Consider the following 16,980-nt stretch of genomic DNA (forward strand, 5'->3'; position numbering starts at 1 on the left):
GTCATCTACACTAGAAGTCTTCATTGTATCGTTTGATGGTACGATAAACGAATCTTTTGGTTACATTCAAATTTTTCAGTATGTTAAAAATTTGAATTGGCGCGTAACCGCAACGATGCAACGCAATAACTGCAACGCGGTCTTCTTTAAGCGTCCACTCCATATTTAAAAATGAGTAAAATTCTAAAATTTTTATTTTTATTTTCATGAACAATTCGAAATTCGAATTCAATAAACTTTTTTGTGGCCAGCATTCTAAAAGAAAAGTTTTTACTGTGTGACAATACTTATGACCTGACTAGGTATATATATATATTGCCCTTGTATGCACACGAGTATACGGCCCACCTGATGGTGAGTGGTTACCGTCGCCTACGGACTTCAGCAATGCCAGGGGCAGAGCCAAGCCGCTGCCTACCGCTTAATACTCTCCACAAGCTTCGTTTGAAGAAGGACATGTCATAGCGCTCGGGAAACACCGTAGAGGGGAGCTCATTCCATAGCCGGATGGTACGTGGCAAAAAAATCAAATTTCAATCAATCGTCAAAATCAAAAACAAAAATCAATTGCTTTATCTCATTTTAAGTATGCAGTCCGTGAGGTAGCATTACTTGGTTAGACGAACTCATAGCCTGCCTGTGTTAAGTGGTTACTGGAGTCCGCAGACAATACAAACATGTTTGAAGCCAACCTTGAGACGCCTTGAGAGGTCAGAAGCTCTATTGTCTTGTAATGTAACGCCGGTAAGAGTAATGCCGTCTACTGCCGAATAGCCGAAACGAATATCAAAGGGAATAGTAAAATCTAGAACGTTCGAGAAGTGTTACGCCATCTATTGTCAAATAGCGGAAATGCATATCGAAAATACTCGACTTGTGAGGAATGTTCTCGATAAATCTAGGGATGTCGTATCAACTATAAAAGCGCTGCAGAGATGGCCCGAAATCAATTAGTAATCGGTTCTACTCGAAGCGGACGGATCACTTGAAGTGAAGCGGAAGAAATGAATTAAGAATTTTAAAGTGTTCTGTGAGTGTTCTGAGTGATAAATACAGTTTTAAGTTGTACTTTGGTGGAACTTTTATTTATACCTAACCCTAGTGCGTAACAGTAAAATGATACTCCCACTCTTCAAATCCGAATGTATGATTGATTGCCTTGCGGCAAACATGGGCAGGGCGCTGGTACCCTTCCGATAACTAAATAAGTCATTATCAATAAACGCAAAAAAAACACATACCATGTAAGAGAAATTGATGACAGTGAGTTCGTCGTCTTCCCTCAGGTCGCCCGAAGCTACAGGATCGAACACGAATGTTTTCTTTAGATTATATTTAATAGTATCGTTATCGCCGTAACCCAATATAATTTTCTCCCTGTACTGTCTGAAAAATAAAATTGTCACATTATTATGTGAAATTACATTACATTTACATTACATTACATTTATGGCTTACTTGCTGTAATGTTTTCGAAGCGTCGAAAGTAATGGAATGACATATAAAAAACACGAGATTAAATCGTAACAGTTATTTTAGTGAAGTACATAATAATATATGGTTCGAAAAAAAAACCGTAGAAAAAATATTCCATAAGGATTTTTTTTTATAGAAAGATTTATAACCCTGATGGTAGGACCTCTTGGGAGTCCGCACGGGTAGGTACCACCGCCCCGCCTATTTCCGCTGTGAAGACCTTAGAATTTATATCTCAAGGTGGGTGGCGGCATTTACGTTTTAGATGTCTATGGGCTCCAGTAACCACTTAACATCAGGTGGGCTGTGAGCTCGTCCATCCAATTAAGCAATAAAAAAAAGTACATAATAATATAAGGCTCGAAAAGAAAACCGTAGAAAAAAATATTCCTTATTTGTAGTTCCCTATTATCAATCTTTCCCTTCTGTGAAAATAAAGAGTACCGGAGATACGTTATTTTATTACTTCAGCGGAAGAATCAATAAAATACAAGCGCGGCCGTAAAATATTTGTAGACATCAAGTTGCCATCTATTGTCGCAACTTTATGGCCTCCGATCTCTCTCAAAAGAGGTTCCTTTTTAGTAGACATCTCATAAATGTATTGAAGGAACGGTTGCATTTATTATTTTGCTTCGTCGAGATATTAAATGTGGGAGTTAAATACGACGTCCATCGATTTATCTTTACTAGAGGTCCCGCAGTAGTCGAAATTCAACTATAATTAATTGGAATTGTAACTTTGTACACTATTATGATTGTATTTTATACTTCTATAATCACAAATTTCGCCAAGACTACACTATAAAAAATAATAACATAGACAAACAATATTTAATCTCAATTTGACAACGGACATCAAGTTTGACAAAAATAGTATGCATGCGTGTGTGCGTCAAATACATGGTATGTAGTGTGTGTAATGTTTTCTTTATTGATTTAATGTATCTTTTATGCATTATTTAAAAAAAATATTAGCATTGTACACTTCTTCTCTATATTCTCTATAAGTGTGGAAAATTTCATACTCCTCCGTCCGCGCAATTTTCGTAAAAAGGGATACAAAGTTTTTGCTTCACGTATTAATATATAGATATTTGTAATTGGGTCATTTTCAAATTTCGGGCCAAAAGCGAGTTATTTGATTTAATTCTCGTAAACTTAATGTTACGGTAATTATAAGTACAGTAAATTTGTTGTAATGACAACAGGCACGTGGTCCTATAACTACATATTCGTTAACACTGTTAAATTAGGAGCTATACATTAAAAACTACCCCAAATCTCATTCGTGTCACTGGTTAGAAATTCAAATTCTAGCATGTTTGCTATTTTTCCAGTAATGCGTGTTGAAATGCGGCAATTTTTATTAATCAGTATATAATACAATAATAAAAGAAAACTTGGCCAATACGACATTGTCAAGACTTTCGTGTACCTCGGCTCGATTATTTCCAATAGAGGTGGATCGGAAACCGAAATAAGGCGACGCATCGGAATGGCCAAATCCGCTATGAGCCAGCTAAACAAAATATGGAGAGATCGAAACATACTCAAGAAGACGAAAGTGCAAATTGTTGAGACGCTCGTTTTCTTAATCTTTTTGTATGGGGCTGAGACCTGGATCTTGAAAGAGTCTGACAGGCGACGCATAGACGCGTTTGAGATGTGGTGCTGGTGGCGCATGTTGCGCATCCCTTGGACGGCTTTCCGGACGAACGCTTCCATCCTCAACGAGCTAAAAGTTGACCAGAGGCTATCCACCAAATGTCTATATAGAGTGCTCCAATACTTTGGTCATATAGCAAGAAAACCCTCTGACAACCTGGAGAGACTCATAGTGACGGGTAAAGTGGATGGAAGACGATCCAGAGGTCGTAGCCGAAAAAGATGGAGTGACCAAGTGTCTGAGTATCTGGACATGAGACTGAGCCACGCACTTCATTGTGCCACTGACCGACATAAGTGGCTAAAAATTACAAAAAAAGTGACCACAGGCGGGCGAATCACGATGCTCAGCAATGAGCGATCGACTGAAGGAGGAGGAGGAACTGGATATTAGAACATTATTAAAAACAAAAGAAGTAAAATTTCCAAGCTTAATTTCTTAGCTTCTAGAAGTAAAATTTCTAACTATACCAAAGACCTTAGAAATTATATTTCAAGGTGGGTGGCGCATTTACGTTGTGGATGTCTATGGGCTCCAGTAACCACTTAACACCAGGTGGGCTGTGAGATCGTCCACCCATCTAAGTAATAAAAAAAAAAGCTTTTAAAAAAAGTTCCTATTTAAATTATCATCCGTGTTGGCGTTATCAAATGCGTAAAATGAAAAATTGAAATGAATACTATATAATATTATCAATAAATGACTGATTGACTTGATTGTGATGAAGCACTTTTTATTCAGAACATGCTTAAATACAAAAAAAATGGAAAAAAAGAGAAAGTTTAAATTCATGAAATCGTTACTTTTTTGGTCGCAAAATTGAAACCGACCCAAATGTTCGTAATTCGTAAGTGTCACTGAACTTCTAAACGCATATGTAATTAAATCTTAACTGGACGATTAAACTGATGGTTCAGCTCAGATATATAGATAATTGAAGACATAAGTGGATGAAGAGGTCAAGTACAATTTTTAAGATTTTTGAGTTTTTACATTGAATGAAGGTGTTATGTGCCTATAAAGTATATTAGATCTTAAAACTTCGGGTTTAAAGCCTATTTTTAGAAATAGCATGTGAAGAAAAATACAAGTAACAAAAGTTTGTTGCCCGTTTCCTCAAAATTAACAAATTATATCATATCCCCTTCATCCACTCATGTCTTCAATTGTAAAAATATAGATAATTGTAGTCTTATACGCATTCAAATAACTTATGTCGTACATAAATACTTCCAGAACATTCTGAAATTATTTGATCATCCATAAAATCCTTTCATTATTTTATATATTTCTGTAGCGAAGCTGTAATGCATTGAAGGGTAGGACAATAGCTTTTGAGACCTCAACCGCGGAGTAAGACTGTGGTGTGCCTCCGAAGATTACAATACCAACCCTTAATCCACTTATAGACACTTTCATTATATTGAATATACATCGGAAGGCAGTCCAGTAATCACGGAAATATTCATTTGCGCTTTAATCTTATATCTTCTCTCTCTTTTATCTCTATCTTGTATATAAATATATAATCTGAATCTCGGAAACGGCTCCAATGATTTTCATAAAATTTAGTATACAGGGGATTTCGGGGGCGATAAATCGATCTAGCTACGATTTATTTTCAGAAAATATTGTTTTATTCGTGTTTTTTAAAAATCAACTTTATCAATAATCAACTTTATGACTCTTCCCGACATCTATTGGCGAATAATAAAACTATTTTTCGTAATTGAAAGCAACTAACTGCTTTAAAGACACAATAACACTAAAGCTATTTCAGCAGATGGCGTTGTTAAGCCACCCGAAGCCAATGAGTGTTTGGTTTAAGGTTAGACCAAGAATATGAATTGTTTATTTATATTATTTGTGTCTTTTTAACTCACGTGTTCACTTAAAAAATCCTAAACGATCTTGGAATATTTCATCATTTTATCAATATGTAATTCGTATTTAAATATAAATCGGTCATCATCTACTATTGGTTAAACCTAAGCCCTTAGCCAAGCCAACTCTATTGCGAAGTACAAACATGTAATCATTATTATCTTTGCAATTCGTATAGCATGTCGTTTTTAACAATGATTTTTTACACAACATATTATTTAACTCCGATTACCAGTGACATAGTAATGTGATGCATGCCTTTGTAAATTACACATCTACCACCCGTTACCGCTAACTGTCAGCATATTTGTTGGTTGGCTAACTTGTTTCATTATGAAGTCGGAAGTGGAATGATGCCGGAAGCGTTAGTACTTCTAAGAACCAATAACCAATTTTTTTTTTAATGCTTATATGGTTGGACGAGCTCACAGCCCACCTGGTGTTAAGTGGTTACTGGAGCCCATAGACATCTACAACGTAAATGCGCCACCCACCTTGAGATATGTGTTCTAAGGGTCTCAGTATAGTTACAACGGCTGCCCCACCCTTCAAACCGAAACGCATTACTGCTTCACGGCAGAAATAGACAGGGTGGTGGTACCTATCTGCGCGGACTCACTAGAGGTTCTACCACCAGTAATTACGCAAATTATAATTTTGCGGGTTTGATTTACTATTCTGTACTATAGATGTATAAAATTTATCTGTAAAGGCATTTATGGTGTGATGTCAACAGATTCGGATATCCACTTATCCGGTGGTAGATTCATCCGCGAAGCAGCTCCTCTTGAGTTGTTAGGTCCCCTTAGGCATTTGGGCTTCTTCTTCTCACTATGGTTTCCGCAATACTGTGGGCTGTGACCACCTCCTCGCAACAAGAGTCTATTCCGGATCATTCCGTGCCAATTGCCTCTATCTGCTGCCGAGTGTAGAGCATCGTGAACTGTGGTGTCGAGGGTTGTGCGGATCTGGTCAGTCCGACGCGTCGGGCGTCTACCTCGTGGTCTTCTTCCATCCACCTTGCCAGTCACCATTAGCTTCTCCAAGCTGTCGTTTTCCTTTCTTGCAATGTGACCGAAGTAATTCAGGACTCTACGAAGGCAGATTGTGGAAAGCCTCGTCTTTATATGGAGTTCTTGGAGGATCGACACGTTGGTGCGACGTGCTGTCCAGGGAATTCCTAGCATTTTTCACTCGCACTCCGGGCAGCTGTTAGCAAATCCCAACTCTCCTTTGCTCGCCCACCTGTCCTGGTGAAACTGGAAAGGCCTCCGGGCCACCAGTAATGCGTCAATCATAAAAAAGGTATCCAGGATCACTTCAAACTCATAGATAGTTCGCCCATTTAGAATAATAGAAAAAAAACGTTATTATAAAAATAATAATTTTAAGTTCTATTCGAAGTATAAAGAAAATAATTATTCGGGTATACATATTTTATCATGTTTTCTTTATTGCTAAAAATAAAAATAATCGCAAGGGTCAACCACTCTGCAGTACAATGGAGCAGCCTCGCTCTGGGGGAATCGCCTGTACGATCACGGTATCCCTTGCGCCAGGTAAATATTATTTAGTAAGAGAAATACGAGAACGTCTATCAACTGTGTAAGATCTCGTCACCGCGATTCAGGAATTGTTGAATTTACGAGCAGCGACATCTGTTGATAACAAACTACATAGAAAAAATCTTACGTTACGGACGTTTTTTCCCGGTTAGAGGACCCGTCCGCATCGTCACATAAGGAACTTCGTTCCAAAAACCCATAAAATATAATGAGGTAATTCTACATAGTTCCTTGTAAATAAAATCTAATTATAAATAAAAAAAAAAAAAATAAAAAAAAAGTAAATAAAAAATAATTCTTACTTGTACACATAGGGTCCAATTTCCTTTAGATTCGGTTTTTCTCCTTGATTAATAGCGTCGCGGTTGGTCACATTGAAAACGTAGATTTTGAAGTCCAAAGGCATCGGGAGCTTCACCCATTTATCGTACATCTTCGAAGTGTTTGATATCTGAACGTTCTGAAAGGAAAAACGAAAAAGATTTATCACTGCTGCATCATGATTAAGTAATCTAATCTAAGTCTATAAGAGACTCCTCACTCCGCTAATAACAATAGCGGTAGGTTCGTTCTATCTCCGGCACGTATGTGGGTATTGCCTTAAATAAGAATTTTCTTTTGAGAGATGGAAATTTTAAAGTGAAAAAGAAAGTGGATATCAAGCCGGAATTATTTTCAATTAGAAAACTTCTTATATGAACAGCATTTCACTCACAAGTCCTTGAATGTTCAAGGTTCAATAGACCTAGGGCTTGGGGAACCGTTTACGACATCTTCTACTTATCTTCTTTTTCACTTTCAGTTATATTAGAGAAATTGCCTATTTCCTTCCTTCTCTATTTTTTTCCTTCCCTAATTCATTCTACGTTATTCTACGTTATACAGAGTACATAATCAGTCGATGGTTGAATGTAAATATTTAATTGATTATTTTCTATATTATATAACAAGCGTCACTAAATGAATCTCTGCATGATACATCTAAGGTAAAACAATTATTTTACACTTATATTATATATAGCGGCGCGCTCCGGCTCCGCTCGGATCTTTAACAAAAATTTCAACGACGTTGTTTTATTTTTTTAAATAAAGGAACACTTATTGCGACATAACCACAATAGTTAGAAATATGCTGTCGCGACACTTTTTGTAAATACTTATATTAATGTGTTCTACAAAGTCGTAGAACACATTAATATAAGTCGTCGCACTTTTGTCGTCCTGACAAAAGTGCTCAGTAAAGGTCACGACCCTCAGAACTGAGGAATACGACGCACGGAGGAGGAGGACAAAGTCGTAGTACATTATTTTATTCTATCATCAATAGTTTTCGTAGCGCACGCAGTAAAGAATATTTTAGGTAATTTTGTTACACCTTGAGTTACATTATTGGAGTTTTAGTAAGGATCCCTCAATTTTGCAAAAAAAGATTATAGCTTATAACACTCGGGAATAGTGTAGCTTCCAAACAGTGAAAGAATTTTTCAAATCGGTTCAGTAGTTTCGGAGCCTATTCAATACAAGCAAATAAACAAAAATAGATTAAAATAATTTTTTGTTTTATTATTGTTATTATTTTTATTTTATTTCCAAATTGTTGTTATTGTTTTTATTTAAATTTGTAATTCTATATGAAATTTTATTATTAATTAATGTAATGTGGATGCAAAATCTGAAGCAAATAAAAAAATATATATATATATTATTATCAACACCCTAATTTTACTATTAAAAAAAAAAAATATAAACGATATAACCTAGACAGAAATCACTTTAATTATAACCAACAATGTAAATTAACTAAGGTTAACAAAATGCAACTAAATCTTGACAACAACTAAACTTTGACAATAATAACTTTGAATAATAAAATACAACGATTGTGCAACGATGTGAACGTCCGTCCGTCCCGACTGTCGCAAGCAAAAGAGAACGATGTCTTGTGCCAACGCGCCTCGAGCCTAAACGCGCCCCTCCAACAATATCTCGCCACGCGCCTTCCCGACATCACACCATCCTTGACGTCACTTAGGCCACGCGTCCAATGTCATCATCATCTTCTAACACGGCCTCTCCTGACGGCGGAGCGTCCTCGCCCGCATTAATAGGTCCGTCTAGAGGTACTATGTCGTCATGGCGGTGTGATGGACCGGCGACAATACCTTCCTCAGAGCTATTCTCATCACCTAAAAATAGATTGTTTGCATTAAAAATGACACACAGAAATACAATATTATGTTGCTGACCGTTGGGAAGTTGTTGTTCAGTGACAATTTCCGTAGCATGTCTTCACAAATTCTTCCAGTGGCAGAGCCCTCAGGTTGCCCGAGACAGTGACCGCAGTATATCTCAAAATAAGTTAATTTATACAGTGGCAGAGCCCTCAGGTTGCCCGAGACAGTGACCGCAGTATATCTCAAAATAAGTTAATGTCTTATTGTATACAGTGGCAGAGCCCTCAGGTTGCCCGAGACAGTGACCGCAGTATATCTCATAATAAGCTAATGTATACAGTGGCAGAGCCCTCAGGTTGCCCGAGACAGTGACCGCAGTATATCTCAAAATAAAACAGGTGTCAGAGCCCTCAGGATGACCAACAAGTAGTAAAGACCGGCTTCATTTATGCCAGTTAAATGACAAAAAGAAACAAACCCAATTACTGTTACAAATTATGCTCACACTCGAAAAATGCGGTGCACACATCCGGCGTCCACTCTCCGTGCCAGGCACTTATAAATTCTGCAGCAGCTTCCGTGGTCTTCCCAAGTGAGCCAGAAAGAAGCTTCAGTTCATAACGTCCATGTGGCAGCGCACGCACTATTTTGTACGGGCCACGCATACCAGAATCCAGCTTTCCAACAGACTGGCTATTCTTATGCACGAAGACCACGTCGTTTTCATGGAAAGTACGCGGGGGTTTGCGCCGTTCATTTACTCGAGTGTCCTGCTGTTTTCGGTTTTTGTCCAGCAGTTGAGAAGCTCTTTGTCGGGCAAGCTCGCGTAAGGTTTCTCTGTTGGCACTTGTTCCTTCTAGAGCCACATCGCGTACAACGGAACGAATGACGGGCGTCACAGCATCGCTACCAATTAACAAATATAAAGGTGAATATTGAGTGGACTTTTGTTTCGTAACGTTCAGGGTGAGCTGCAGTTTCCACAAAACTTCTGACCAATTTTCGTTTCTGAAATTTACCTCCACACGAATCATATTAAGAACTGTTCTGCAATATCTCTCAGCCTGACCGTTACTCTGGTGCATCTCTGGCGTCATAAAGAATAAATTACTACCTACGTCTGATACCCATTGTCTAAATGATCTATTTTCGTACATTCTACCCCTATCGGTTACAATCTGCCTAGGTGCACCAAATAAAGATACAGCGTTTTCAAATACTAATTTTAACTCTGTTGCATCCTGCTTACGCATAGGATTTAGTAGACAGAACTTACTATAAGCGTCAATTATCAAGACAACAAATTTGTAACCGTTCGATTCGGGAAGAGGACCCAAGACATCACTATGTACCGTGTCAAAGGGTACGTCCGGTTTCTCCCACGACTCGATCGGCTGCAAGGGTTGACGTGGTATTTTTTTGTGTGAAAGACATACTATACAATGGCGTACATATTTACGAACAAATTGTCTTAGACTAGGAAACCAAAAATGGTTTAATATTAGATCAAGCGTCTTATCTACTCCAATATGATGATGCTCATCATGAAAGATTCGTAACAAACTGAGGCGATGTCCTCTTGGAATATAACATAATAATTTACTAGGTTGGCCAACAGAATCAAATTTATAATAAAGAACATCATTTTTAGTTACATAGCGTGTCTCATCTAATTCACCGTTTTGTAACTTTTGTATTAAATTCCGAGTTTCTTCATCAGCACTCTGTGCTATCTGTGCCCAGTTATGCGGTCTACCAATTTCACAAACATTTATAGGATTACGACTTAGATAGTCGGCATGAGATAGCACAGCGCCCTTACGATACTCTAACGAAAAATCATAATCTTGTAAGTAGATCCACCACCGAGCGACTCTCGGTAGTAAATCTTTTTTACGTTGGGTAAGCTTCAAAGCGTTGCAGTCTGTAACTACCTTGAAATGTATACCTATGAGGTAGTGCCTGAAATGCTGCAGAGCCTTGACCACAGCGAGTGTCTCCAGCTCATAGGAGTGATAGCGTGGTTCGGCGCCTTGGGTAACTTTACTAAAATATCCCACCACGCGTTTATTATTATTCCCATGAGTCTGAAGTAAAACAGCTCCATACCCTCGAGAAGAAGCATCAGTGTGTACTTCTGTTAATAATGATGGATTAAATATATTGAGGACAGGTTCACTGGTTAAACGCGTAATTATATACTGGCGTACTTGTTCCTGTTCATCACCCCATTTAAACTCAACACCTTTACGAAACAGATTAGAAATACAAGCTGTCTGCAACGAATATGCAGGAATATAGCGCCGAAAATAACCCGCTAGACCTAAAAATTGTCTAGCTTGTTTAACATTACCAGGCTTCGGGGCTCTTGTCAATGCTTCTACTTTATACGCACTCGGCCTAACCTGACCATTGCTGATAGTTCTGCCCAAATATTCAATTTCGTTAGCAAGAAACTTGCATTTTTTTAAATTAATTGAGAAGCCCGCCTTAGTTAGTGTTTCAAAGATTTCACGCAGAGTATTTAGGCCTTCATCAATGGTCTGACTAGGTATTAAAACATCATCGATATAGATTAAAGCCCTCCCTGTCTCACTAAAGGCTTTCAGAGTATTAGTTATAATACGTTGATAAACAACCGGGGCATTGGCTAACCCGTAGGGCATTTTAAGGTATTCAAAATGACCTTCGGGTGTCACAAAACCGGTTTTGTGAATGGAGTCGTTTGCTAAAGGAATCTGGTGGAAACCAGTGGCCATATCGAGGCTTGTAAAATATTTTGCGCTACCTAACCGGTCAATGTGATCGTCTATTAACGGCAATGGATAGCGATCCTTCACAGTATTCGCATTAAGAGCCCGAAAGTCCACGCACATCCTGTCACTGCCGTCCTTTTTCTTAACTAGCAATATCGGACTCGAGAACTCCGATTCAGACTCCCTAATCACACCTTTATCAAGAAGATCTTTAATAATTTCTCTAACGCGAAGTTTTTCGCTAAATGATAATTTGTAAGGTCTGTAAACAATAGGAGTTTCATTGCTGAGTCGAATTTGCATGGATCCAGTTGTAACAGTACTGGCCGCGGTACCAGTTATAAGGTATTTTGAAAATTTTCGTACCAAAGCTAATAATTTATTTTTTTCTTCACCTGTTAATGAAGTATTCACGGTAGGGATTGAATTAAGTTCAGTTGTCTCAGCAGTAAAAACCTTTTCTACCCGAGTTAAGCGCTGTATGCCCTTTTTCCTAATATACGTGACACCTTCCCGATTCAAAACGTCAGTACCGATTATGACTGGAGTATTCATGAACTTGTCACTAACAATTTGAAAGTCTATTTCTAGTGTGATTTCGGGAAACTCAACTGTCAAAGTAGTAAAATAGCGAGATTCAGTATCACAGTCACCAATTCCTCGTAACACGCAAAATGAGGGTACTCGTTTACATTGAAAATGTTTTACAATTGATTCAGACATAAGCGAGACTGTGGATCCACTATCTATCAGGATATCGACTGGTACACCCTGTACGATCGCAGTAGCTATATCATTTTTTCTATAGTCATTTACAGTATCACGGCAAAAATTCACGTTAGATTTTCCTCGAGCTTCAGAACGCTGCTTAAAGAAACACTGCTCTACTTTATGGCCCAGCTTTTTACAAAAAGAACAAGGTTCAGGCTTCTGCACAGAGGAGCTGGCAGCGGGTACAGATGTGAATCTATCATTCACAGTAGGCGAACGTTTTCTCGTTCGCTTAGGGCAATTCACTTGTCTATGGCCAAATGATCCACATACGTAACAACCGGTTCTACTAGAACTATGCTCTCTTTTACGTGATGAGAATTGTGTATTATGAAAGCGACCAGCTACAGTGCGAGTATTATGATTTGTTTTTGTTTGAGGTGTAGGCTTTACATATATGGAGAAAAACTCAACTAAATCGTTAGGCAATAACCTCGCGTTTGTAGCGGCCGCACGAATTTGTGGATCAACGATACCCCGGATCACTATTGCTGAAACTAATTCGTCACTAAGTCCATTTACTATACGAAGACGCAATAAAGATCGCCTAACATATTCCGCGTATGTAGGATAGTTGTTGGAATCGGTTTTCATAACATCAAAAAGGATATTTGCAACATCTACCCGACGGGGACACAACGGCTTAAACTCGCGTTTAAAATTAGACCAGCTACGGTCATTGGTGACCCATTCATTTAACCACACACGAGCATCGCCTTTAAGGCAATTACCAATATGAGATAAGCACTCCCTATCGGTCCACCTATAAATGACACGTGCATGATCAACTTCATCACACCAAACATTAATATCATTTAAATCGGGATCAAAGTTTGATATATAAATATGGTTCGGCCTTACCAGATTCAATTCATTAATTGCGCTTACAATTTTACCGGCTACCTCGGCAGCGACGCAATCGTCAGCGGAAACTCGTGGAACCGGCGTAGGCACCAATGGCGGTGTCGTGCTTTGCTCAGAAGCCAGAACCACGCACGGCACCACAGCACTGCCCGCCGATCCCGATGACTCCACCGCAGGCTGCCTCTCAACAACAGTCGCTATACCAGACCTTGAATTGTCTTCCAACGCATTCAGGCGAGATACAATCGCTTGAAGTTGTTGGTACAGTCCAGGATTCGGAGAACGTTCACGTGTTTTATTATTTTTACCTCTACCTGTACTTGACTTTGACATTTCGACTTTGTTTTAGAACAATGTTTCAGAATAGCACAGTAGGCTTAAGGATACACACAAAGATATGAAAACTTTATGCGTATCCCACTTCTGATATTATCAACACCCTAATTTTACTATTAAAAAAAAAAAATATAAACGATATAACCTAGACAGAAATCACTTTAATTATAACCAACAATGTAAATTAACTAAGGTTAACAAAATGCAACTAAATCTTGACAACAACTAAACTTTGACAATAATAACTTTGAATAATAAAATACAACGATTGTGCAACGATGTGAACGTCCGTCCGTCCCGACTGTCGCAAGCAAAAGAGAACGATGTCTTGTGCCAACGCGCCTCGAGCCTAAACGCGCCCCTCCAACAATATCTCGCCACGCGCCTTCCCGACATCACACCATCCTTGACGTCACTTAGGCCACGCGTCCAATGTCATCATCATCTTCTAACAATATATATATATATATATATATATGTGGGATCGCGGTGCACAATGAAATTAGCGAATTTGTTAAATTTTATTTAATCATCAGTTCACAAAAATATACGTCTTTTCTTATTTCGTCTTAATCAATCTGTCACTTATACTTCATGCACCATCTGTCATCTGTCAGGTCGGTGTGGCCAATGGTTACACCTAAATATTCCCACACGGCCGTCCTGCTCAGTCGTCTGCCCCAGATGACTCATACTCGACAGCATCAGCGACCCAAGGTTTCATCATATCCGCGGAGCTACTGGTGTGATGGGGTCCTTCACCTTGACCAATTCTCTGGAGATCATAACGGTCGTTCCTCTTCTTTTTCACGACTTCATAAGGTCCTAAGTATCTTGGATGCAGTTTGTAGCCTTGCACAAATTGTGTCCTCTTGATAGCAACAAGATTTCCTACTTCATATTCTCTGGGTTTCCTTCGTCTTCGGTTAAAATTTCTTCTATTCTCATCTTGAATTTTTTGTATGTTCTCCCTTGTTTTCTTCCTCAAGTCTTCTCTTTCATCACAGAAAAATTTAAGATTCTCTTCATTAATTAAATTGTAGATAGCTTCATTTTTATTATTAATTTTGACTCCTGTCAGTAATTCAAAGGGTGACATCTTAATGCTTCTTTGAAATGAACCATTTAAGCATCTCTGGATATTACTGATGTGTTTGTACCACTTGGTGGGATCATCTGCTGATAATTTACTTAGAGCATCAATTATTATCTGATGGACTCTCTCAACCTGACCATTACCTCTAGGTTGGCCAGTAGTAATAATGTGATGTAAGATTCCTTCAGTTTCACAAAATTCTTTAAAAGTGTTGGATGTAAAGGAGGTACTTCTGTCACTAATAATCCTCTGTGGTGAACCAAAAGTCTGTTGTTGAATCTTCAGTTTGTCAATAACTTCATCAGTGGATAAAGTCTTTGTTGGGTAAATCCATGTAAATTTTGTGAACCCATCTACAACTGTGATTATATACTTGTAATTCTTATTTGTTGATGTCAACGATCCCAAATGGTCAATATGGTAAGTAGATAGTGGTATGTCTCCTTTGTCTATGGCATGCAGAAAACCTTCGGATTTTCCCTTTTTATGTGAAATTAAAATACACTCTATGCAGTTTTCTAATACTGATTTGATCTTATCTTTCATGTTTTCAAAGTAATAGTTTCTGGAAATCAACTCCTCTGTTTTAATTAATCCAAAATGTCCCTTGTCATGATTTTTTCTAATAATTTCATTTTGCATTTTCTTAGGTACCACCATTAATTTTTTTCCATCTTTTATTTTCCATAATATTCCAGCTTCAATCATAAAGTCATCATAATGTTCTTTTTCTAATACCTTTTTAATTAGTTTTATTTTTAGGTCATCATCTTGTGCTCTACGGAGGCGGGCGGTTGTGTCGGTAAGTATAAAAATGTTTTCTACAGGTTGTCTACTGAGAGCGTCAGCATGCTTCATTCTTATTCCAGGTCTATGTTCAATAGTGTAATTATATTCTTCAAGCAACAGAGCCCAGCGTGCTACTCTTGGAGGTAAGTCTTTTTTCTTTAGAGTTGTTGTCAGAGCAGAGCAGTCAGTGATTATTTTGAAATGGATTCCAAGCAGGTAAACTCTGAATTTCTTGATAGCTTCAACAACAGCCAAAACTTCTAAATAGTAACTATGATACTTCTTTTCTGCAGGTGAAGTCTTCCTGCTCATGTAGTAAACTGGATGCATCTTATTATCTTTCAGGTTTCTTTGTAATAATACAGCTCCATAGCCGTCAGCACTTGCATCAGTGTGGAGTTCGGTTTCTAAGTCTTGATTGTAGATCTGCAAAACTGGTGATTGACACAGAATAGTTCTGAGGGTCTCAACTGCCTTCTCACATTCTTCGTCGTAATTGAAAATAACACCTTTTTTCAAAAGGTTGGTTAACGGTCTTGCTATAAGAGAATAATTTTTGATAAATTTTCTGAAATATCCTGTAAGTCCAAGAAATGATTGTAAAGTCTTAATATTGTGTGGGGTTGGAAAACGAGCAACAGCAGTCACTTTCTCTTTTGATGGACTGATTTTACCATCCTCAATGATATAACCCAAATAGTTAATTTTCTTCTGCATAAATTGACATTTACTCCAGTTGAAAGTTAGTCCATATTCTTCAGCTCTGTATAAAACTTTTTGTAACTTCTCAATACCTTCTTTAGGAAGTTTAAATGGCAGGATCAAATCATCTAAATAGGTCAACACCACACCATTTAAGATCAGGTCCTGAAACACATCATTAACAAATCTCTGGAACACAGAGGGTCCAACGGAGAGACCAAAAGGCATTTTTTGAAATTCGAATTGGGCACGAGGAGTCACAAACGATGTATACTTCTGGCTCTCCTTGCAAACATTAACATGAAAAAATCCATTTTTCAGGTCCAATGTTGTAAACATTGTAGCGTCTTTCAACCTGTCTATCTGGTCTTCTATGAGTGGAAGAGGAAATCTCTCTTTAATTATCTTTTTGTTTAGTTTTCGATAGTCGACACACAGTCGATATCCTTTATTCTTCTTTTTTGCCAGTACTATTGGACTTGCAAAGTCTGAATTACTTGGTTTAATTATACCATCCTTTAGCCATTCCTTAATTTGTTTATCTACAATTTCTAGTTCTAAAGGGGATAGGCGTCGTGGATTCTGGTACACTGGGGTTTCATCAGTAAGTAATAACTTTAATTCAACTCTGGATTCTTTAGAACATTTTCCAGGGTCATATTCTGTCAGTATTTTCTCAATCTGATCTTTATATTTGAAATTTCCTATAATCATTGGTTCCTCAGCCTGATCCTCTAACATTGTGACTTGTAAAATTCTTTTAGCAGAAATAACACCAGACTTAAAACTGAGTTCTATGTCCTGTAATATTGGGTTCCCTATTATTACATCAACTGGTATTTTGTCATCTTCGATGATATAGAACGTTGCTTCACATTGGCAACCATCAATCTCAATT

The 16,980-nt window shown here is 38.0% G+C and overlaps 1 protein-coding gene across 43 annotated transcripts in view; it reads right to left on the reverse strand.

Moving 5' to 3' along the window:
- Positions 1-16,980, reverse strand: part of LOC101746805 (sensory neuron membrane protein 2) — a 53,599-nt gene that overhangs the window by 17,777 nt on the left and 18,842 nt on the right. For all 43 annotated transcript variants that reach the window (XM_062671696.1, XM_062671668.1, XM_062671693.1 and 40 more), the window contains 2 exons: positions 6,897-7,054; positions 1,242-1,386 (listed from right to left, as the gene is read on the reverse strand). In XM_062671696.1, coding sequence (XP_062527680.1) covers positions 1,242-1,386; positions 6,897-7,054 — 303 coding nt within the window. The remainder of the gene's footprint in view (positions 1-1,241; positions 1,387-6,896; positions 7,055-16,980) is intronic.

Source organism: Bombyx mori, chromosome 13 (assembly GCF_030269925.1).
Source record: "Bombyx mori chromosome 13, ASM3026992v2".
Lineage (NCBI taxonomy): Eukaryota > Metazoa > Arthropoda > Insecta > Lepidoptera > Bombycidae > Bombyx > Bombyx mori.